The sequence below is a fragment of the Piliocolobus tephrosceles genome, chromosome X (assembly GCF_002776525.5).
Source record: "Piliocolobus tephrosceles isolate RC106 chromosome X, ASM277652v3, whole genome shotgun sequence".
In the NCBI taxonomy this organism is placed as follows: Eukaryota; Metazoa; Chordata; class Mammalia; order Primates; family Cercopithecidae; genus Piliocolobus; species Piliocolobus tephrosceles.
Window position 1 is genome coordinate 65,837,681 of NC_045455.1, and position 23,381 is coordinate 65,861,061.

The 23,381-nt window shown below is 43.8% G+C and overlaps 1 protein-coding gene across 1 annotated transcript in view; it reads right to left on the reverse strand.

Moving 5' to 3' along the window:
* Window positions 1-2,782: 2,782 nt before the first annotated feature.
* Window positions 2,783-23,381, reverse strand: part of FAM124A (family with sequence similarity 124 member A) — a 62,411-nt gene continuing 41,812 nt past the window's right edge. The window contains exon 4 of the mRNA XM_023187425.3: window positions 2,783-6,592. Within this exon, the coding sequence (XP_023043193.1) occupies window positions 5,789-6,592 (804 nt within the window). The 3' untranslated portion in view covers window positions 2,783-5,788. The remainder of the gene's footprint in view (window positions 6,593-23,381) is intronic.

The window sequence follows — 23,381 nt, forward strand, 5'->3', positions numbered from 1 at the left end:
ACTGTGTTGAGGCAACTTAAATTACAATGAAACAAGACAGTGTTTCTAGATTCTTTAATGGTAAATGAGAACTAGACAGCTACTCATCTTTCCCTTTTCACTCTGGCTTCCAGGAAATTCAACTACCTACAGCAGTTACATTTTCCTTTATGGTGGACATATTTGTAGGCTCCTTTTTGGGGGCCTGCTTTTCTATTTGCATTGTCTTGTTTCATTTGGAACTTCAATTGCCTCAATCCTTTGTAGACATAAACAGCATAGAAAATTAAACGCAGGATAGTAAAGTGAAGTGCTTCCCTCCCGTTCATCCAGGTGGAGGCTTCTTCAACGAAAAGGGTACTCACTGACCCTCCTGGGCACAGCAGCCACCAGGTGGCACCAAAGCTTCCCCACAGCCACCTTCAGGGATGCGATTTGGCTTGAAAGCGTTTCTGTTCAGCCGGCTGGTCATTTCTTAGACTGTGCCACACATATTCAGAGTGACTCCAATCCAAAATGCTCTGGGTTTAGTTTTAGGGACTGGGCAAGACTGACCTAAGGGAGTCAGGCAGCTTCTTTCAGGCGCTCAACTGGTAAGATCAATATTTCAAATGTCTCAAATGGACCACTCCCAGCCAGAACAGGGCAGTGGGGAACAGTGAAGCAGCTCCATTTTCCTTTCTTTTCTTTTCTTCCTTTCTTTTTCTTTCTTTCTTTCTTTCTTTCGTTCTTCTTTCTTTCCCTCTTTCCCTCTTTCTCTCTTTCTCTCTTTCTTTCTTTCTTTCTTTTTTTTTATGAAGTCTTGCTTTGTCACCCAGGCTGGAGTGCAGTGGCGTGATCTCAGCTCACTGCAACCTTTGCCTCCTGGGTTCAAGTGATTGTCCTGCCTCAGCCTCCCAAGTAGCTAGGATTACAGGTGTGCGCCACCACACCCAGCTAATTTCTGTATTTTTAGTAGAGGTGGGGTTTCACTGTGTTAGCCAGGCTGAGCTTGAACTCCTGACTAACCCACCTCAAGTGGTTCACCCACCTGAGCTTCCCAAAGTGTTGGGATTATAGGTGTGAGCCACCGTGCCTGGCCTACAGCTCCATTTTTCTATGCCACCATTCCAGATAACAGGAGGCGACACCCTCATCACTAACAGTTTGTGGAGGTTGTCAGTGGGACCCAGAAGGGATCTTTGTGCCTTCACCACGTGTTCTAGTGACTTCAGTCTGAAATGAGCGTGTTGCTCCTCATAGTGGGAACATCACTGGACACCAGTCCTCTCCCCCCAAGATGGAAATTGTTAAAAAGACCCAAGCCTGCCGACATTACCATTCATGATCACCTCCATTATTCACTCAGGGAAATCAGATCTTTTAAAGCCACTTTGTAAATAGACCTCTGCACCCAAGACTAGAAAAAGCCTTCAGTAAAAGGTGGAAGAATGTACTTATATATAATCTTTAAATTCAGGTTCCTGACCCTTCATGGTTCCATTTGTTATAATAATAGTGTATCAAAAGGTGTTTCTCTTGAGAACCCAATTTATTCATGTCAGCTTCTCATGCTATTTTCTGAAGGCTCTGCAGTATCTGATCAATTGTATTTCTCAGGAATGCAAGAGAAGCAGCACCCTACAAATGATGAGCACATGGAGCCATATGGCCTGGGGTGGAGAAGGAGAGGGTGACTATTCAGCTATTCCTACAGCTCTCCTGAAATTCAGACCCAGGCACTGGTCATTACTGGTCGCTGATACCGGTCTGAGGGTATGAGGAGGGAGAAACTGTCCACAGTTGGTTTTATTGCCCTTAAAAATCTTACAGGAATTCCATGTATCTATTCAGATGCCTCTTGGCTGACCGTCTGGAGAACTAGTTCATCTACAGAAAGTAGAAAGATAGGCTGGGTGCTGTGTCTCATGCCTGTAATCCCAGAACTTTGGGAGGCTGCTGCAGGAGGATGGTTAGAGTTTAGGTGTTTGAGACCAGCCTGGGCAACATAGTGAGACTCTGTCTCTACAAAAAATAAAAAATGAGTGGGGCATAGTTGTGCATCTGTAGTCCCAGCTACTCAGAAGGCTGCAGTGAGCCATGATTGTGCCACCGCACTAAGCCTGGGAGACAGTGATATCCTGTCTTAAAAAAAAAAAAAAAAAAAGGAAAAGAAAATAGGGACATGGGAAGATACCTGCATTTCTCCTGATTTATTTGTGGCCAGGAGCTCATTCCAAGTAAACATGTGGTCTCACCTGGGAACACACTGGGTGGTGCAGTCTAATACACTCTGCTGTGACTGTCCCCCTGCCCTCACACCCAGGGGCTCAAGGAGCAGCCAGTACTAAAACCCGATTTATTCAAGCACACGTCAACCCTCCCATGTCACAAAAGTCTCTGCAGTGGCTTCACCCACTGCTTCCACCAGTTCCTCTTATGCTCCTTTTAACCAGGTGATGTGACCCAAGGTGGATTTCTGTAGGACTTGCCAGGTCAGTTGGGGACAGACAGACAGATTTGCTCTTTAAAGCAGACACTAGGTGGTGGTTAGTGTAGGCCAAAGTGGGACTGTGAGCAGTTATTTAGGGGTGAGGGGATCTTACTTGGAAAAGAGGCAAATGAGGGATGGGATATAACTCAACCAGAGCACTTACCAACATGCCCCCTTCCCTGGCAATGCTGGAGGAAGTGCATGGCCAAGGAAACAAGAGACAGGGTTCCGTTAAGTGACAAAAAACCAGGGCTACAATCCAGACTTCTTATACTACAGAGCCTAATACATACAGAGAGGAGTAATTTAGGAGACAACCTCAGTATCTTTCAATTGAACACATTTATTGAGCACCTACAATGTGCCAGCATCTTTTACAAGGATAATACTCCAAATGAGTCAGGATCCTCCAGAGAGTACTGGGAGCCCTTCTGGATGAGGAAGATGCTACTGGAATGGCCAGAAATGGAAGGGAAGGCTTTGGTTAATGTGTTCCTGTGATTCCCTCTCTGTGGAGGGACTGCCATTTCCATGCAGTCTGCAGTAGGTGTCCTCTCCCTGTTCACCTGATGCTGTGGGAACATTTTGCATTTCTTGCTTTCAAATGCTGTCTATGATGTCCTTTGGGGTCACTCAGTTTGGTAGATTGGACTGTGATGAGGGCGGGTCATTGGGAAAGGGTGGGGCCAGAGTTGCACTGTAAAGCAGTCCTAGGTGAGCATGTGGGCATACTGAAATAAGGACACTCATTAGGGAGAAGGAGCTAGCCCTCGGCCGTTAGCCTTTTTTTTTTTTTTTTTTTTTTTTTTTTTTTGCCTCACTGACTTTTGCTACTGATGAACTTGCTTCCCTGTTCATTGGAGGCAGTATCATCACCTCTGAATTATTTTTCTCCTTCTCCCTAATGTTGTTTGCAGGTTGCTTTTCATCATCAGCTATTGACTGAATCACATTTCTGGGCAGGAGGTGGAGTGCTGGTGGCTTTCCAGGCATCAGCTCTGCAGAAAGAAGCTCCTTCCTGTTCTGAGCCCTGCGGTTCTGTAGTCATGGGTCTGACCTGAGTAGCCCATTTTCTTGGCATGACACACCACAGCAGCAGTGGGCGGGAGACTTAGAATTTTTGTTGTTGACTGGAGCTGGGAATGTTGAATCAACCTCAGGGAACAGATTGGCTCAAGGGATAATAAGCTATGACCCTTGGGCCAAATCTGGCCCACCAGCTGTTCTTACAAATAAAGTTTTATTGGCTGGGAACAGTGGCTCATGCCTGTAATTCCAGTACTTTGGGAAGCCAAGGTGGGCGGATCACGAAGTCAGGAGTTTGAGACCACCCTGCATGGTGAAACTCCATCTCTACTAAAAATACAAAAAATTAGCAGGGCATGGTGGTGTGCACCTGTACTCGCAGCTACTTGGGAGGCTGAGGCAGGAGAATTGCTTGAACTCAGTAGGCAGAGGTTGCAGTGAGCTGAGATTGTGCCACTGCACTCCAGCATGGGCAACAGAGCAAGACCCTGTCTCAAAATAAATAAATAAATAATAAAACTTTATTGGAACTCAGTCACTCCCGTTCAATAACATATTACCCATGGCTGCTTTCAAACTACAGTGGCAGAGTTGAGTAGCTGCAACAGAGACCATATGGCTGGCAAAGCCTAAAATACTTATTATCTAGCCCTTTTCAGAAAAAGTTTGCTTAGCCCTTGTCCTGAATTAGTAGACTATATATTTTTAAAAATTTGAATTAAAGCACAATATTACAATTCTGAGTGTTGGAGAATCCAGAATGCTTGGGGCAAGACCTAAGGCTCTCATTACAAGGATGGCAAAGACTTGAAGCTTCAGCTGAAGGCTGATGGTTGGTAACTGCTGCCTGGAGGGTTGTGTTGGAAAGGACTCTGAGGTTGTGTCTGGGCTGGCGTGGGCATTTCCAGAGAGATGAACACTGTGCCATGATTAATTCAGGGAGCACCAGCCTGGGAATTGAGCTTGGCAAACCCATGCTCTTCTTCCTCAAAGGTAAAATAGTATCCAGGGACAGCTTGGCACTGCCCCCGATGCCAGCCTTTGGCGTTGCTGAGGTTGGAGCTGTAAACAAACATACCCTTACTGGGGTGAGAGGGAGGTGAGATTCAAATGCCATCCACGCTGTGACAGTAGCAGATAACAGGCAGGAAAAGCCAAGGTTGTTGGGCTCCAGCTCCAGTGTAAATTAAAGCTCCCATGCAGTCATGTGAGGCTGGCAGTGCACTGGTGTTTGTTCAGGAGAGCGTTTCATGGACAGTTTCCCGTTTGGGGGAGAACAGTATTATTAATCTGTGCAATCAAAATGCTGGCTAAAATGTTCCAAATCACTGAAAAATGAGAAACATAGGATGTGTGACCCAGCATGGTCACTGCAGAAAGCAGTAGACGGTGCGGCTCCTGTCATTTGAATATAGCCCTTAGACTGTGGTTTTTGAAAGTTGAAGAATCTTAAGCCTACCTGCCCATGATGTCTAATGGCCTGTAATTCTGTAATCCCAACAAATGCTCTTCCTCAGTGATCCAAGTAAATTCAGGTAGTGGAGTGGTGTTCTGAAGCCCCTCATCCATTCCAGTGAAATGTGCTGTTGAAAAGGTGTATGTAAATCTACTTTCTGGAACTCATATATTTTAAATGCACCAAGAGTCTGTTACTCATGCTAAATCTTTATAAAACACATTAGCAACTTTTGTATAAATCCAGAGTTTTAGGCGCTGCACGGCTTCAAGATGAGGAATTACCTGTAGTCTGATATATGTTTACTTCTCAAGCTGACTTTTTCCACTATAAGCAGTGCTTAAACATCCTTAGGGCCACTGTTCTCTGGTAACGTAAATATATATGGAGAATCCAGTAAGGTGTGCGTTACGTTATTATGCAGTAATCCCTCATACAAGTCACTTAGTATCTCTCCCACATTCAATGTTTCGGCCTTAATTGATTTTCCTTCATACCATGGAAAAATTGCCAAATTGGTTCTGGCTGACTAGGTTTTCTTTTCATTTCAAATAATGATATAAGCCATTTAAATTGTATAAACCCTCTAAACCATATCTCAAATGCTGAATATTCAAAAAATATATTTTATGACAAGTTTGCTGAGAATTTATTTGCATAAAAATGCCAGTATTTTTCTGCTGTGTCCCTAGAGATATACCACCCCCCAGATAAAAGTGGGTGGTAGGCAAATGTGCTACAGCTCCTGGGAAATGGATCATGAAGAATGCGGTGTGCTCAGCGGCCAGAGGGGCAGTGTGGCCTGAGTCTGTGTGTCGGAGTTTGTGTGTTTTGAGAACAAGAGCAGAGGGCATTCAGATGTAGAATTCCTCCATGTCATTATCCCCAGGGCCAGCCGACCCTGGGGGTGGTGGCACATCTCCATCAGTCTGCTTGACTTTGGGGGTATTGCATGGTAGCTGTGGGGAGTCTGTGAGGGTGGAAGAGCTGGGAGCTGGGGGAGCAGCACCAGCTGTCGCTGAGGAGCTGGAAGACCTTTTGGTGAAGAAAGGGAGGGAAGCCCAGGAGGTCTCTGTGGTCACCCTGCTGACAGCGGGCAGTGGTCCCTCCCTGGAATCCTTGTGAGCCACCCAGTGGCTGCTGCATCTTTCGGAGGGGAGGGGTGTCTCCACTGTGTTGCAGAACCTACTGGGTGCAGAATATGCAGAGACCACAGACAGGTCCGAGGAGGAGAGCCGCAGGCCTGTGTCCACATCTGTCTCCTGGGCCCCCTCTAGGTCATCGATGGAGAGGAGGTAGCCATGTCTCCACTCTGATGCCCTGTGCCCTGGGGCACCTGTGTTTGAAAACCACTGTGGTTCAGCTGAGGAGGCCAGGGAGGGGCCTCCCGTGGGCAAACAAAACAAGGACTTGCTTCTCTGGAAAGACCAGGGAGGGTTGGGGGTGCTGTTGGCTCGTCCAGCAAATTCCTGCTGGTGCCCAGGAGGCAGGCCTGTCCGGATGGGCCCCGGGTGAGGACTGTTGAGCGGGGATTGCTGGCTGCTGCCAGGTGTATGGCTTGGTACAGCAGTGCTCGGCAAAGGAGTGGAATGACGTTTCTTCTCGGAGGAATGATGCACTCTGCCAGGTTTAGGAAACTTCTTATGCACCCTCTGTGCCTGTGGGGGGAAGGCAGATCACATTAGTGCAGGATGGGAATTGTTAAATGCATCAGGAAACACAGTTACCAGTCATTGGAAGCTCCTGGCAATGTCATGGCAACGAAGCATTACCAGCATTACCAGCTCTGCAATCTCTAGAGCAAAGACAGAGGTAGCAGAGCTTTGAGGAGCACCAGACAGACTTTTCAGTCTGAGGAACCATCTCCGAGGCTAGGAGGAGATTCAGCTCCTTATCACAATACAGAATACTTTTTAAAGCACACATGCCCATTGCACTCAACAAATTGGCAAAAAGAACACGGGCCTGGCTGAGCAGGATAACAGAGATAAGAATTATCACAAAATGCAAAAAGAATGCTTGCAGGGCTTGTTTCCTTCCAACCAAAGAATCACAATGTGTCCACCTGATTGACAGACACTGTTTGGAAATGTTCCTGATGAGAGGACAGAAGTGATCAGGATGGGCTAAGCACAGACCATTTCAGACCAGATCCACATGGGATGTGATTCTAGTGCATGCATGATAGCCAGGACACAATCTTAGGGCGGGGTGGTCCATGGTTCCAGACAGTAAATGCTCCGTGAGTGAGGGGCTATTGGGGTTAGCATTTATCTACTTGTTGCTGTAACTACCGATTTCTCTATATACGACGCCTTTCAGGAACCGTGTACACGAAAGGGAGCTGCCACCTGCTGACTGATCCTGCAGATCCTGCAGGGGTTGGATGAGAAGCTTTGCCCTGTAATATCCTAGCCTGTCCTTCTGGTCCAGCAGCCCTTCCCAGCCCTCACTGCAGCTCACCAGTAACCCGTTTCTGTTGCACAGAACTGGAGACCTCTCTTCCAATGCACGTTTGCACCAGGGTCTACTTCTCTCAGATTCTTTCTCTGGTCTGTGTCCAGGCCTACAGGCCAGAACCCAAGGCCAGCCTTACTATCCATCCAAGGTTTCAATTAAATAATGGGTTTCAGGACAGTCCGTCTGGCTTGACTTAGTATATATTAATAGTATCTGATTTACAAATCCCTGAAATAAGAAAAGAGTTCTAACTGGGGTTTACTACAAGGGCTCTCTCCTGGCATCCAGCAGGAATGAAGAGTCACCCCTTTGGGATGGGGTAAGGAGCAGCCCCAAAAGGCCTGAGAGGTGTCACAGCTGGGTGGCAGATGGGGAAACAAACCAATTTTCTTAATCATTTGAATTGGCTGAATAAAAGAGAAAATAAGTCATGAGGCTAGGGAAAGAAGTCCTTGGGTACAGAGATTGTTTCCGGGGGAGGGGGGGCAATGCTGATTAATTCAAATGTCTATCTTATTTTTTCCAAAAGCCAATTCCCTTGGGTGCCCTGATGTCATTTTCTTTCTTGATAAATATGCATCACCTTGTAACTTCTGTCTTCAAAGTCTTATTTGAGAACATGCACTTGGTGAAAAATTTTGCAGTCTGAATCTGCCTGAAAAAGGAAGCCTTTGTGGTTATTGCTTTATGAGGAGCAAAAGGTCAAGGTTCCCATGCAAGGAATGCCAGGGGACGTCTAAATCTTCCCACTGCCAGGGAATAGGGGACTGTTCAATTTGGCTTAAAATCAGGCACAACAGATGGAGGATGAACATTGTGTAGTTTTGCAGAGATTTTCATGACTGTGCTTGTTTAACAGAAATCTATCTGTACTCTCTTATTTTTACCACATGATGAAGGTAGGAATCCAGACAAACCTTACATTCTGTTGCTTTGAAGAGAGATGGTACCCGGTCTTTTTCACTGGAGGGTGCCCACGTGCACAGTGGAGCTGCCTGCTGGGTGGGCGGAATTTGAGGCTGGCATGGCACTGTGAATAACGGCAGGAGTCCTGGGCAGCAGCAGGAGGCAGGTGGCTGAGCAGCCTCCACATCCCTCCTGAGGCCTGGAGCTAATGTGCATGCAGGGTTTGCTGGGCAGATCTGGTGGTATTCCCTGGCTCTGTCCAGTGGCAGAGGGGTCAGTTTCTAAAAGTGGGGTCTTGTTGGATTTAAAGAGAACTTGCACCTGTGAAGGTTGGAGCTCCTTTAAGTGCAGTTCCCCTGGTGGTGGTTCCATCTCTGGCCTCTCTTGTGTGCTTGTCTGCTGACCAGAAACACTAGAGGCTGAGAGGGAGTTACTTTAGATGTTTCCAGAGACTCCTCCTCAGTGGACCTTTTTAGAGTGAAACAGGAACCTGAATCCTCCTCACATGGAAGCCTCCCCCTGGCTTTCAGCTCTTAGGGGCTGCCCTCCTGAGTTGCTCCAAGCCACAGCAGCGATGTACTGGTTCCTTTCTTTCTCTTCGAAGCAGTGCAGACTAGCTGCCTCCCTGGAATCCAGAAGCTCCCTTCTTTCTTTCTTTTTTTTGAGACGGAGTCTCGCTCTATCGCCCAGGCTGGAGTGCAGTGGCCGGATCTCAGCTCACTGCAAGCTCCGCCTCCCGGGTTTACGCCATTCTCCTGCCTCAGCCTCCCGAGTTGCTGGGACTACAGGCGCCCGCCACCTCGCCCGGCTAGTTTTTTGTATATTTTTAGTGGAGACGGGGTTTCACCGTGTTAGCCAGGATGGTCTCGATCTCCTGACCTCGTGATCCGCCCGTCTCAGCCTCCCAAAGTGCTGGGATTACAGGCTTGAGCCAGCTCCCTTCTTTCTATTTAAGGAACTTTAAGGAACAGAATAGCGTCACATAAATGAATGTGCTGAAGGCAACCAGCCCGGGAAATTTGCTTATGTCCCTAAAGTCACCAAAAGATTGGAATTCAGAAACTGATCCAAAAGTTTTTCCTGCACCTTTGAGTGTAGTTTGCAGTTGGGGAAGCAAAGGGGTCTGCAGTGGACCACTAAGCCAAAGCCTCCTTTTCAAGGATCTGGGTGTCAAGAGGCTCATTCACTGGCACATGGATAGAATCCTTTCTCTCTCTCTCTCTCTCTTTTTTTTTTGAGACGGAGTCTCGCTCTGTCACCCAGGCTGGAGTGCAGTGGCGCAATCTCAGCTCACTGCAACCTCTGCCTCCTGGGTTCAAGTGATTCTCCTGCCTCAGCCTCCTGAGTAGCTGGGACTACAGGTGCCCGCCACCATGCTCATCTAAGTTTTTGTGTTTTTAGTAGAAACCGGGTTTCACCATGTTAGCTAGGATGGTCTCGATCTCCTGATCTCACGATCTGCCTGCCTCAGCCTCCCAAAGTGCTGGGATTACAGGTGTGAGCCACCATGCCTGGTCAATTCTTTCTCTTTAATTGTTTACGTTTTTAGATTTAGTACAAGTGCAGATTTCTAATGTGCAAATACTGCATAGGGATGAGGTCTGGGCTTTTAGTGTACCCATTACCCAAATAGTGAACAGCGCACACAATAGGTAATTTTCAGCCCTCACCCCTGCTCACCCTCCCACCCTCCCACCTTGTGGAGGCTCCAGTATCTCTTATTCTGCTCTGTATGTCCATGTGTACCCATTGTTTAGGTCTCACTTCTAAATGAGAACATGTGGTATTTGACTTTCTGTTTCTGAGTTATTCCACTTAAGATAATGACCTCCAGTTCTAAGCATATGGCTGTAAAAGATGTGATTTCATTCCTTTTTATAGTTAAGGAGTATTCCATGCTATATATACCACTTTTTTTTTTCCAGTCATCCACTGATGGATACTTAGGTTGATTCCATGTCTTTCCTACTGTGGATAGTGCTGTGATACTTAGGTTGATTCCATGTCTTTCCTACTGTGGATAGTGCTGCACATATGAGTGCAGGTATCTTTTTGATAAGAATCTTTTCTTCTTAAATCACTAGTAAAGGTGATTCTGCCCCTCCCCCAGGAACCCTGGCAGAGTCTCATGATTTGTTCATGGTCAGGGACTTTACCCTCAGCCTCGCACCTCCTCTCTCCCAGTAAGATCATTTTCTCTTGTTTTTTCCCTTGGCAGAAACATGAGCAGTGTGACAATGTCTGCTGTGTAATGAGCCCACGATGGTCATTTTAACACAGGGACTAACACAAATTTGGGGCTGTCTCAAGAAAATTGGGCAATGGGTTCACATTGAGAAATCAGAGTCTTGCTCTAAAGAAAAACACTATGTTTTGCTTTTCCTTTCCTTCTCCTTTGGGTGGTTTTCATATACTCACTAAGGATGCTGGCCATGGGCAAAGCCTGTGTTGTCTTTTTGGAATCGTCAGTACAGGAAGAGGATTTGGATGAAAAGGGCAAAGTTCACTCTAAGAATGGACAAAGCCTGCACATGTTTTGTAAAATCAGTGATGTTTTAGGCAGAAAGTTTGAAAGTTGTCAAAGAGATGCTGAGCTAGACAGGATGGCGGTTGAGCAAACGCTTGCTGGACTGTCATCTGTCTACCTTCCTTTTCCTGTCACCATTATGGAAATAGAAGGTTTTCTGGAAAATCATCAGTTATAGCAACATACCAACTCCATTCTCCGCATAGAATGGCAGGTAGTATAATTTAGGGCAAAGTGAAAGTACGTATTCCCTGAAATCAGTAAAATGGCAGCAAAGTGATACTTAGCACCCCCAAAGGCTTCCTGCCAAGAGTTACTTAGCCTCCCTAACTTCACCCCGCACACCTCTTGAGTGATCTTTCTGAAAGCCAAACCTGAACAAGCCCCTTAGCAAAACCCACTCCTTGGCAAATTCTACAAGACCCAGCCTACCCCTTCAGCCTTGTGTCTTTCTAGAATCCTAACCCATGTGCTCCAGCAGTTTACAACTACCATGCTCCCAAACACCTCATGCTCGTCTATATCTCCACGACTTTACATGGTGCTCCCAGTGTCTGTGCACTTAGAGAACACCTGCCATCTTCAGAGACAAAATTCAAGGTGCTGCTGTGAAGCCTCATTTGGCCACTTGCCCTCATTTGGTGAACAACATGCACTCATTTCTCTTTTGGCATATTCCTAGGAGTGGAAATACTGGGCCACAGAGCATGTTTGCAGCTTTAGTAGATACTGTTAGTTTTCCAAATTGGTTGCATCGATATAGAATTCTACCAGGAATGTGTAAGTATTAAGTTGCTCCACATCCTCACCAGCATTTGGCATTGTAATTCTGTTTAATTTTAGCCATTCTGATGGGTAATGGCATTTCATCATGTTGTTAATTTGCATTTCCCTGATGAGTGATGATATTGAGCATCTTATGAGATGTTTATGGGCTATTTAGGCATTCTGTTTTGAGACATGCCTGCTCTTTATGCATATTCTGGATTTAATACCTTTCTTAGATATATGCATTGCAAAAAAATATCAGCCAGTTTATGGCTTACCTTTTTGTTCTCTTATTGGTGTCTTTTCATGAACAGAAGTTCTTTTTAAAGTCTTTTATCTTTTTTCCTTTAAGGCTGGTACTTATTGTGCTCTGGTTTATTTCTTTATTTCTTTAGAGATAGGGCCTCCTTCTATTACCCAGGCTGGAGTGCAGTGGCACAATCACAGCTTACTGCAGCCTCAAACTCCTGGGCTCATGTGATCCTCCTGCCGCAGCTGCCTGAGTAGCTAGAGCTAAAGGCATGTGATACTATGCTCAGCCAAATTTTTTTTTTTTTTTTTTTTTTTTCTGGTAGATACAGAGTCTGGCTATGTTTCCCAGACTGGTGTTGAATTCCTGGCCTCAGGTGATCCTCCTGCCTTGGCCTCCCAAAGCACTGGGATTTCAGGCATGAGCCAACATGCCTGGCCCCTTGCTCTATTTTAAAAACTTTTTGCTACTGCATCCAGTAGCTATTGTGAACCAGGATTCCTGAGTACTGTGGATGACCACAAGTAGGAGAGAAAATAAGCCACTCTTGATTAAGCCACGATTCTTTAGGTCCCTGTCATTCTCAGTTGAACCTGAGCTTACAAATTACCTCAACAAATAAAAGACATTGATATATCTAGAGGAACTGGGTTAATTGTTATATCTTCACTTAGTTCTGTGAGGCTTTTAGAAACTGGGTTGCTTGACGTCTGACCCTGCAATTATGTGTTTAAACAAATGTTCAGTTTTGTACATAGCAAGCACTCAATACATTCTTGAATGAATAAATACAAAAACACATGTGAGATACAAATACATATCTTCTAAAATAACTTAAGGTAATTTCAAGGTACTTATACATGTGTAAGCATATACCTATATATCATAAGTCATAAATACCAATAAATATTATTTGATTTTAACAGAAAAAAGTTATGAGGACTCTGATATTTTCGGGAAAAGCAGTAGCCACATCTAATGATAAAGAGCAACTTTTCAAATTAAAAAATCTGAGTAGTTGCCTCAGGAACCAGCTTTGTTTAATCCTGGTTGAGTATACCTAATCCAAAATCCGAAATCCAAAATGCTTCAAAATCTGAAGCCTTTTGACTGCTGACATGATGCTCAAAGGAATGCTCACTGAAGCATTTTGGATTTTGGATTTCCAGTGCTCAAGTGATAAGTATAATGTAAATACTCCAAAATCCAAAAAAATCTGAAATCTTAATCACTTCTGATCCCAAGCATTTCAGAGAAGGGACACTCAACCTGTGTCAGCAGCGACTCTTGGGAAAATGTGGCAAAGATCACAGGAGATACTATAGATACTATTAATAAACAGAAAAGGGCGGGGCACCTAGAAGTTCTAGGAAACAACCTGGATATTGATCTGATGTATATTAAAAAGCTATTCACTTAAGAAGGAACAACAGAGAAAATCAAAGTTACAGCTGAGGACCCGGAGCTGGTACCAACAAATCTAATGATAGAATCTGTAAAACTTCAAAGAGTATCACGCCCGGGTGCAAGCTTTCTCTTTGTATAAGTTCTGCATCTTTCCCCAAATAATTTATTTTTGGTGTAATTTGTGAATTACCCTGCCCATTGGCTGTAAAACACAGGAGTAGACAGAACTGATTTTTATATTAACAAAGGATCAGCAGAGTTTCATTAAGTATCATTGATTTTAAGAAATTTCAAGAGAGAAATATCCTGTGATATAGTTCAATGACCAGGAGGAGTTGACAGAAATGATTAACAATGACTTAGGTTAAAAATCCCATTCCTACTTTATTTGAACAACAAGAGATAGAGTATTTTGTTTTTGAATTATTTTGATAATTTGTTCAATTCTCCAATTTAATTTTCTATTGCACCGAGGGTATAATGCTAGCTTGTGGGACTGAAGTTTAGCTAATTACTGCATTCTAGCCCAAAGGATTCAAGTTAAAAAAAAAAAAAAATTAAGCCAACACAGTGTTACATGCCTGCAGTCTCAGCTATTCAGGAGGCTGAGGTGGAAGGATCGCTTAAGCTCAGGAGTTTGAGACCAGCCTGGGCAACATAGCAAGCCCCTGTCTCATTAAAAGAAAAATTACATGCATACATATCTATTTGGAAGCCTGCCTGGAATCTTGGAGATTCAGTTTAATCCCAGTTTTCTCTAGCTCAGCACAATTGACATTTTTGGCTAGATAGCTCCTTGTTGGGAGAGCTGTCCTGTGAGGATGTTTAACGGCATCCCTGACCTCTATCCACTAGATACCAATAGCACCCTCGCTACCTCCCAGTTGTGACAATCAAAACTGCCTCGGGATACTGCCAAATGTCCCCTGGTGGAGGAGAGATGCCAAGTGCCCCAGGTGAGAGTTGCTGCTAAGCTTTTGTATTATGAAAATATAATGCCCTTGCATAAACCTGGGGGTCTAAGTTCTGCGGGAATGCCTCCCTATCATTTTTTGAATTAAATTTTTATTTTTATAAACTGATATGTAAACAGAGTTTTAAAAACAAAGTATACATTCATTCTACAAAGCTTATAATGGGGGAAAAAAAGAGGTTTACCCTTATCCAGGTCTTATTTCTTAGAGCAGTGCTGTCTATAGAACTCTGTGCAATGATGTAAATGTTCAATATCTGTACTGTCTGATTTGGCAGCCACTAGCTGCCAGTTCTCCCCAGAGGGGACTCCCTCAGCCTCCTGCCTGGGCAGCTGTTAGGAACCTGGCAATCCCAGAAGTACAATACAGAATTGCACTTCTTCCTCCTGGGCCCAGTATGGCACTCCCACCCTTGACTGTGCTTGGTGTCCTGTGGTCTAGGTCCCTGGTCCATCTTTCCAGAGTGTAAGCTTTGGCCTTAAGGGGAAGAGGTAGCTGATCTGGGGGTTCAACTGGTGTGTGTGTGTGTGTGTGTGTGTGTGTGTGTGTGTATAAAGCTTTATTTACAAAAATAGGTGCTGGGCCAGATTTGGCCTGTGGTCTTTAATTTGTTGACTCCTGTCAATTGCTTTCTGTACAAACTTCTAAACCAATTTTCCCACTCTTTCATCTAGGCACAGACACTGTCTATTTCCCATTTAGCCCAGTCATCTCCTTCCTGCTGCTTTCTTAGGGCCCAGGCCTGCAGCATCAAGTTTTGGCCCTTCAGTGGCTCTGAATGATAAAGACAAGAGACAATCAGGGCAGGAGGGAAATGTGGTTTGGGGACTCTTGATTTGGTAGGGAGCAGAGGGGAGGTGTGCCCCCAAAGCCAACCTACTGACCTCATGTGCCCCCAACTTCCTTGTAAGAAGGTAGGGGGAAAAGGATATTCTGGTTTTGCTGAACTGGGCCACCCAGCCTGCTTTGAAGAGGGAAGTGGCTGGTCTCACAGCTGGAGCTTCTCTGAACTGTAAGTGTGAGATACTTACCACTGTTTTTGCTTTTTGGCCTGGACTCCAATCACTAATTCAGAGAAAAGTGAGCCCCCACTACTTGACATAATAAAAATGGATTATACGAAAACTCAAAAGCAGTGCTACTGCAAGGCTGAGCTAGCTGACCATGTCAGAAAAGGATCCACGCCTAAACTGTGGTAACACCAGTGATTCAGGTCTCCTCAACACTCTCAAAACCTTCCACTGGACTTGGTGAGGTTCTATTACTGCCCAGACTGCAGCTGGGCGTCACAGTCCCCACCTAACCATCCTCCACTCTGGCCACCCACACCATCATTAGAATCAGTGAATACACGTATTTGCCAGGAAAGATACTGGCAGCATCCTCAAGACTGAGATTGTCATGAAATCATGCCAAGAGGAACAGAAATGAGAGCAGAATTTATTGTATTATGTGGGTCAGTACTTTGCAATCCTGGTTGCACATAAGAATCACCCAGGAAGCTTTAAACAACAACAACAACAACAACAACAACAAAAAACGCTCCAGAGCAACTGAAACAGAATCTCGGGGGTGGGTCCCAGGCATCAGTTGAAAGGCTCCCCAGGTGATTTGAATGAATGTGCAGCCAGACAAGGGCCAACTTTCTGATTTTCTCTTCTGCCTAGCTGACTTTACTTCTCTTGTTCTGGGGCCCTTATCTACTTTTATGGCTACTGAAATTATTTTATTCTGAATGACCTTATATTTTCATGACTATATACTCTTCCAAACTTAAAAATGCCCTTTGTTACTCTCTGTGAACTAAACTCTTGCAACCTCCCAAATCCAAAAATCTATGATTGTGGAAAGCTGTAAAAATGGAGACCTAGAAAAACCGCGCCCTGTCTAATGTGCAGTGAGAAAGCTAGTGGGAGAGGCGGCCCAGCACACAGGAGCGTTCTGTCCCCTTCTGTCTTATTTCTACTATCTTAATTCCTTTAGCATTCACATTTCCCCCTCTTTGTATGCAATTATCTTGGCTAAAGTAGGCTGAACTTGTCCTTTCAATTAACCTCTGTCTGGAAAATGATATGGATAATGGAAATTCCAGAGAATGAATTTCCACTGCCACATTTCCCTCTCAATACATTTTTATTTTGTTCTTATCTGCAGATCTGTTTGAATAACAAAACTTGCTTTTTAGCCTTGAATCCTCATCAGTTCCACCCATCTCTATGGCTTACATAAGTTTGCTTTTGCAGTATTATCTGTTAGCTCACTTAAAACAGAGAACTATTGGATATATTTGTAATGCTTATGCCAAAAACACAGGCTGCCTACATCAGAAGAGATCAACTAACCACCCACAGGACAAAGACTCAGGCTGAACAAAGGGCCCATCCAGCCTTCCTCAGAATACATGGACGTCATGGCCATTGTAGATTTTAAAGAGTAACTATAGATCTAATCTTTTCCATAAATCTGCCTAAGGGGGGAAAATGTTGATTGCTGAGATTAGCCTTGTACTAACAATGCCTCTTTTCAGCAAATAGAATTTAGGACACCTCAAAGTTTTGTGGGTTAGTAAGATTCATGCCAAGAATAGGTCAAAAACTCACTGTGGCTATTCTATTATCTGCAAAGCAGCAGTCCTTAGGTGCTCTCCTGGCCAGAATTCTGTGTGCACTTTCTTGAGTGGTAAAAAGCAAGTAAGAACATTATAAATTTTAAAAAATTCCTATCTTTGAAGTGCATAGTATTTAAGACACAAATGCAGAAACAAAAGGACCTAAAGACAGGACAACTTGACAGATGTTCAAAGAATATGTCAAGTAACTAAGCATCTTCTCCAGAGACAAGATGGGAAGAAAGTACATTGTAAGTAATGAGTTATCTCAAGTTTGCATTTTCAGATATGGCAGCAACCTTGTATGTAGGCAGTGGGCTATTTGCCTGAAGAAGTACCAGCCTCTTAACCTGCTGGGGACCCTTAAGGCTAGAGGATGATCTGGGTCTGGGGTCTCTGATTCAGGCTGGGCCCACCCTGGAGTTGCAAAGGGCCTTCAAAGAGACAGGCCAGAACCCCACGTCCACAGGATCTGGAAGAACCCAGAGTAAACAGGACATCTCCAGGAGTACTGTGGGTGAGAAGTGGCCCCCAGAACTGTCTCACTGATTCTGAACTCACCCAGGACAGTACTTGGGTCCTGGGATCCTGGCTGTACCTGAAGTAGTCCTGGCTGGGATTAAACTAACCCTCCACAAGTTACCTAGGGTGGGGGTTTACATAATCAGATAAAATTCTGGAATATCAAGGTAGGTCTTCTGATCTGCTTTTGGGTACAGAAAAAAAGTCAAAAAAATACTTTTAAAAATTAACATCCAATTAATTAAAGTTACCAATTTCAAACTCAATTTTCCCTTAAATTGATTGAGTTCAACTCACAAATGTTATTCTATTAATAAGTCTAGCAAATGTTAACAATTAACAATCGTTTTTAAAAGTCTAGCAAATGTTAACAATTAACAATTATTTTTAAAAGGGCTATGTAGCTTAATTTCCTTTAACATCTTAAACTTCATTTATACATTTAATGTTTTGATTTTCTTTTTAAGTAGTTCAGTGGTCTCATTAATAAACAAAATCTTTAAAGTACTTAAGTGACTCTTGTAAATCTAATAAATTCAACATACAAACATGGTGACAATTAGATCCTCTTAGCTGTTCCAGTGTTACAAATTTACTAAAACTTTGCTCTCACATCCCTTAACTTAAAAGTACAAATCTAAATCAATTCTCAACTACATTTTAAATTGGAATCACAAGGTTGACCTCTTGTCTTAATAGGTCAAATTCTCTAAAACACAACAAATTCTTAAAATACCAAACATGACCAAATTGTTTCTCAGCTACCACAAACTATGTTAATATAATGTATTTTTACTGTGTTACTTCTATTCTAAATTTTTCTGGGATTAAGTGTCCATTAAGGAGGTAATTATATCATTTCCAACAGTTTGGTGTTGCTTTTCTAGCTGACTGAGGTTGCACACAGACAGCAATTCTGGCCAGGGGGTGTCCCAACAAGGAGGGACACACAGCAGCCTCTTTTGTGGTTTCTGTAACAGGGGTTCAGAACTGAAAAGGGCTGTGCACATGGCCCATCTTTCTGCACTTTACTCAGATTGTGGCTAACTTCCATCATGGCTTCATTGGCTCTGCATGTCTTTGTTTCTCCTAAGATACTTACATCTTACTTAGTTGGATTCTGCATCTCTCTTGAGGCTTTGCTGCCTCTGTAGCCCTCTGATAACTTGATGTTCCTGAGTTAATGGAAGAGAGGAGCTGGTTGAAACTGGAAGCCCCAACTGTTTAAAATGTCCCACTTGAAGGGCCGGGCGCAGTGGCTCAAGCCTGTAATCCCAGCACTTTGGGAGGCCGAGACGGGCGGATCACAAGGTCAGGAGATCGAGACCATCCTGGCTAGCACGGTGAAACCCCGTCTCTACTAAAAAATACAAATGTTTCTACTAAAAAACACAAAAAACTAGCCGGGCGAGGTGGCGGGCGCCTGTAGTCCCAGCTACTCCGGAGGCTGAGGTAGGAGAATGGCGTAAACCCGGGAGGCGGAGCTTGCAGTGAGCTCAGATCCGGCCACTGCACTCCAGCCTGGGCGACAGAGCAAGACTCCGTCTCAAAAAAAAAAAAAAAAAAAGTCCCACTTGAGTGTGATACCCCAAACCAGCCAGGGCAACTGAAGAGAGAAGCAGGTTTAGGTAAGAAAGCTGCTAAAGGTGCTCATAACTTGGCGATCAACACCATTAGACTTAAGCAGATCTTGGAAAGCAACTTCCTTTATTGACATTCTCGGCCCTACAACATGGTGTCTTCTGTGACCATGCACAGGCCTCCTCCTGAGGTCCCAGTTGCACTTGTTTATGCTACAGGACCCTGATCCTGCCACCTAGGTGACTGAGTCGGGGTAACTTACCACTGACAACACTGCAAGTTTATAGCAACTGTAAACTAGGACCTAATGAAAAGCAACTAAAAGACTGAGCTGAGCCAACTGGATTCCCCCTCTTCTTAATAGTGTGGGTTCAGTTTTGACTTTCACCCATTTCCTCTAGTGAAAAGGAGATAAAAGACCTTTTTATTTATTTTAATTTTTTATTTTTTAAAATATGACATTAAGAGAAGGTTATAAAATTATTTCTTCACTCAATAATGACCAAGTTCTGGAAACTTCCTCCTTGGTCCTGTTATTTCTTCAGCCGTTCTCATTGCTCCTTTCCATTGCCCTTTCAAAGGAAAGATGTCAGAACTGAATTTGTCCCCTAAGACTGTTTTATTCTTTTGTTTGTCAAGGACAGAAACCCAACTCACACTATTAAGAAAAGAGATTTAATGAACTGGGGAGATGTCCACAACTGCAGGAATGCAGCTGGGCGACAGGATAAGGTGGAGCTAAGGGTTCAGATGCAACAAGTCCTGTTCTTTCTCTTCTTTGGCCTTCTCTCTGCAGGTCAGCACCCTTCCTCTCATTCAAGGCAGGATGGCTTTCTCTCCCTGATGGAAAACACAGCTGCTGACCACTCCCCAAACTTTACATGGAAAAGCCAACTTTCTTTCCCAATTCCAATCCCCAATGCCTCGTGACATCTGGTGCACAGATAGTCTTGACACACTGACTACGGCTAGGGAGGCGGGACTGGGTTATTCTGACATGGCACTTCTGTGTGAATAGGGTAGGAGGCTCTCAGTAAAAGAGTACTGAAAAGGAACACTTCAGTTGGCCACAATCTGGAGCTGACCGGTGCTGAATATTAGGAGGGGGCAGCTGAACCCTTACACTCAGATCACGGCTTAGGTGGTTCAGTAGTAGCTGTTTCTCTTAAAACAGCTAGATTACATTTCTCATTTACATTGTTCGAAATGAATCAGAAAAGGAGAACGCTTTCAGAAAAAAATCTTATTTACATGAAAACTATGTGACAAGAAATCTATAAAACCGAATTCCTTGGAAATTTATAGGAAATGAGCAGACAGCCATAGCCTAAAGATTTAGGTCTGACTTCAACCCAGCAGTTCTAGGCATTTTCTTCGCTTCTCAATTTCAGGGAGTTATTCTTCTCTTTTGAGCTCCAGAAAAATCTATTTGCAATTTCCTACAGGTATTTCCAACACACAATTAGATACTAGGTCAAACTAAAATGACAGACATTTAAAAAATTTCAAAATCCTATATATTTTGTATAATATATATTATGTAAACACAAGGGAATATATTTGAAAACAAATGTGGTCATTTCTTCCACAGGAGGTTTATCTACATGCTTCCAGAAGTTTTTGGTTTGGATTACTAGTGGATCTTAGCATGTGTGAGGACAATAATGGCTTGATTCAAGTAACTAAAAATCCTTATGCTTTGGAGGTTTAGTGAACAGTGATTTGAGAAACAGAATCAGCCTCCTATTACAAGTTTTAAAAAGCAGGTTGAACCCATTTCCCCCATCAACTTTCCTAATACACTACATAATTTTTATTACAGCTATTGTTTATTATCTGCCTGCCCCTGCTAGAATATAATTTCACTGGGGCACGGACCTCTGTCTGTGTTGTTTACTGATGTATTCTGAGCTCACAGAGCCTGGCACAGAGCAGGCACTCTATCAACTGGCTGGATGGACAACTGGTTAAATTTAGGCATGACATAAATTCCTCCTGACCTAAAGATTACAGGTCTTGTTGATGCCAACAACTGCCATAAGGATTAACTATAGTAGCAGATGCTGGGGCAGGACTTTTCTTTTTCCCGAGTGTCACTATGAGGGCAGCGGTGCATGGTAGAAGCCCATGGGCTCTGTGTGAGCAGAGGCCAAGGAACGTGGCTATGCAGGAAGCAGGCCCCCCTTCTCAAGTAGGTGGCCTTGTCTTTCAGGATGATAGTACTCAAGCTTTCCTGCCCTTGCCACTTCCATTCTGACTTACAGACATTTTTACAATTGCTATAAACTTGTAGTGTTGTTACTGGTAAGTCATCAGTCTCCATGGCTCATAATGGGCCCCATCACCTTCTAAAATCTAGTTGTCAAGTTCTGCCATAAACAAACACCTGCAGATGCATCCTCAGAGCATTACTGAGTCCCTGCTAACTGAACCGGCTTTGGGGTTGGAATGGTAGATTCCTGGTCACTAATGTACATTAAAAGTACAATTTTATTTTACAAAGATGGTTTCAAATTAAAAAACAAAAAAGGAAAAGAGTACAACTTAGATACCTACTTCAGGAGGACAGAGACGCTGTGTTTGTCTTATGTTTTACCTAGCAGATGACAGCTTTTATAAGTTCTAAATAAAAATCTGGCAATGTTTATTCAGTGGCCTCCACTGGTGAAAGGCCCCCAAAACTATCCCCTAAAAATGGCTGAAAAGATGTGCACTTTTCTCCAATGTTTATTATAAAACTTTCAAACATCCAAAAGTGTTAAAGAACAACACCCCATACCCACCACTTAGATGAAGTTGTCTTATTTTAAAAATCTACATGTGCACATATATTATCTATATATGTATAAATATATGTATGAGTATATATGTGATATAATCTGTATAGTTTTTTGGGGAGCCACTTGAAAGTAATTTGTGGCATCTTCTAGAATAATTTATATAAATCCCACAAATGTGACTGAGATGGGCACATTATTTCCATCGACCAATCAAGCATCTTGAATTCCTATCTCAGTCAGGAAGGTGATATGTTTTGTGGTCTGAAAAGAGGCCCTTGCTGTTGGGAAGGCCCTGGGCAGCCACCAAATTCAGCTAATGGTACAGCCACCTCTGTGCATTTCAATCCTTAGGGTTTTATGGGCTCTGATGATGATGGTGGTAGCGGCGGTGATAATGGTAATAACAGCAGCTAATTCTTAATAGTCCTTACCATGTGCCAGGATTTACCATGCTAAATTATTTCCCTATATTTTGTTCATTTCATCCCATAACCATGTGGCCTTGACTGTGTTGACTTAGGCACACAAGAACCACCCAGAAGTCCCTTCCCTGCAGCATTGTATAGGGTTGGGTGTGAGGTGGAAATGCAGAAGTGGCCATTTCTTCATGCTCTGAAGGTTAGAGTAGGGCTGTCCCCAGTCAGCTGGCTCAGTGATCCCAGGCCTGCAGCTCCCCAGCTCTCACTAGATCTCCATTTTCAGCTTCACCTGGCCCTGGGCAGGTGTGTTTTAGGACCATGGCAAAGGGTACCAGCTCCTCCTCAGGTCACCATGTCACAGAATTTGAGGTGGTGAGAGACAGATGTGGGTTCCAGCACACCCCGGATCTCCCCGACATCCCCCCAGCCTTCTTTCCCATCTGGTGGCCAAGCCGACCTGGGAAGATCTGAGCCCCAACACCAGGAGTCTCCTTCTCCACCTGCTCCCCTGACTGTGTGCCATCCTTAGGCTAGATCACTCGTAAGCCTCTGAGTGAGCCCTGACTGGTACAGTCATCTTATGAGGTGCTTATTCATAATACCCCCATTTTACAGATAAAGAAATAGAGACACAGAGAAGGAAAGTAACTTGCCCAGGGTTGTAGAGCTAGCATTTGGAAGACATAGGATACAAACGCAAACCCTGGCTCAGAGACCAGTCTTCGGATCATTGTTTTACTAATGCACAAAACAGGAAAAATGATTCTTAGTATCAAGGCTTGAAGATGATACATACACAATGTCTGAACCATGACAGGTGCAAATATACACTTAATAAATGTGATGGACATCTCAGTTACTCTGATTTGGTTATATGAGTGTATCAGATGGCCACAAGTACTGTGAAAATATGTACAGCTATTATGAATCCATAAAATGCATAAACTAAAATTTCAAATAAATAAATGGAAGCCACTGCTGTGGAAGATAAACAGTGTATGCAATTCTTGTTTTTTTTTTTTTTTTTAAGAGACAGGGTCATGCTATGTTGTCCAGGCTGGAGTGCAGTGGCTATTCACAGACGTGATCATAGAGCACTGCAGCCTGGAACTCTGGGGTGCGAGTGATCGTCCTGCCTCAGCCTCCCAAGTTACTGGGACTACAGGCATATGCCACTACATCTGGCAGGTGTATGCAACTTTGAAGCTGTCTTAAGTTTCAGTTAAGAGATATCTCAAAGCACAG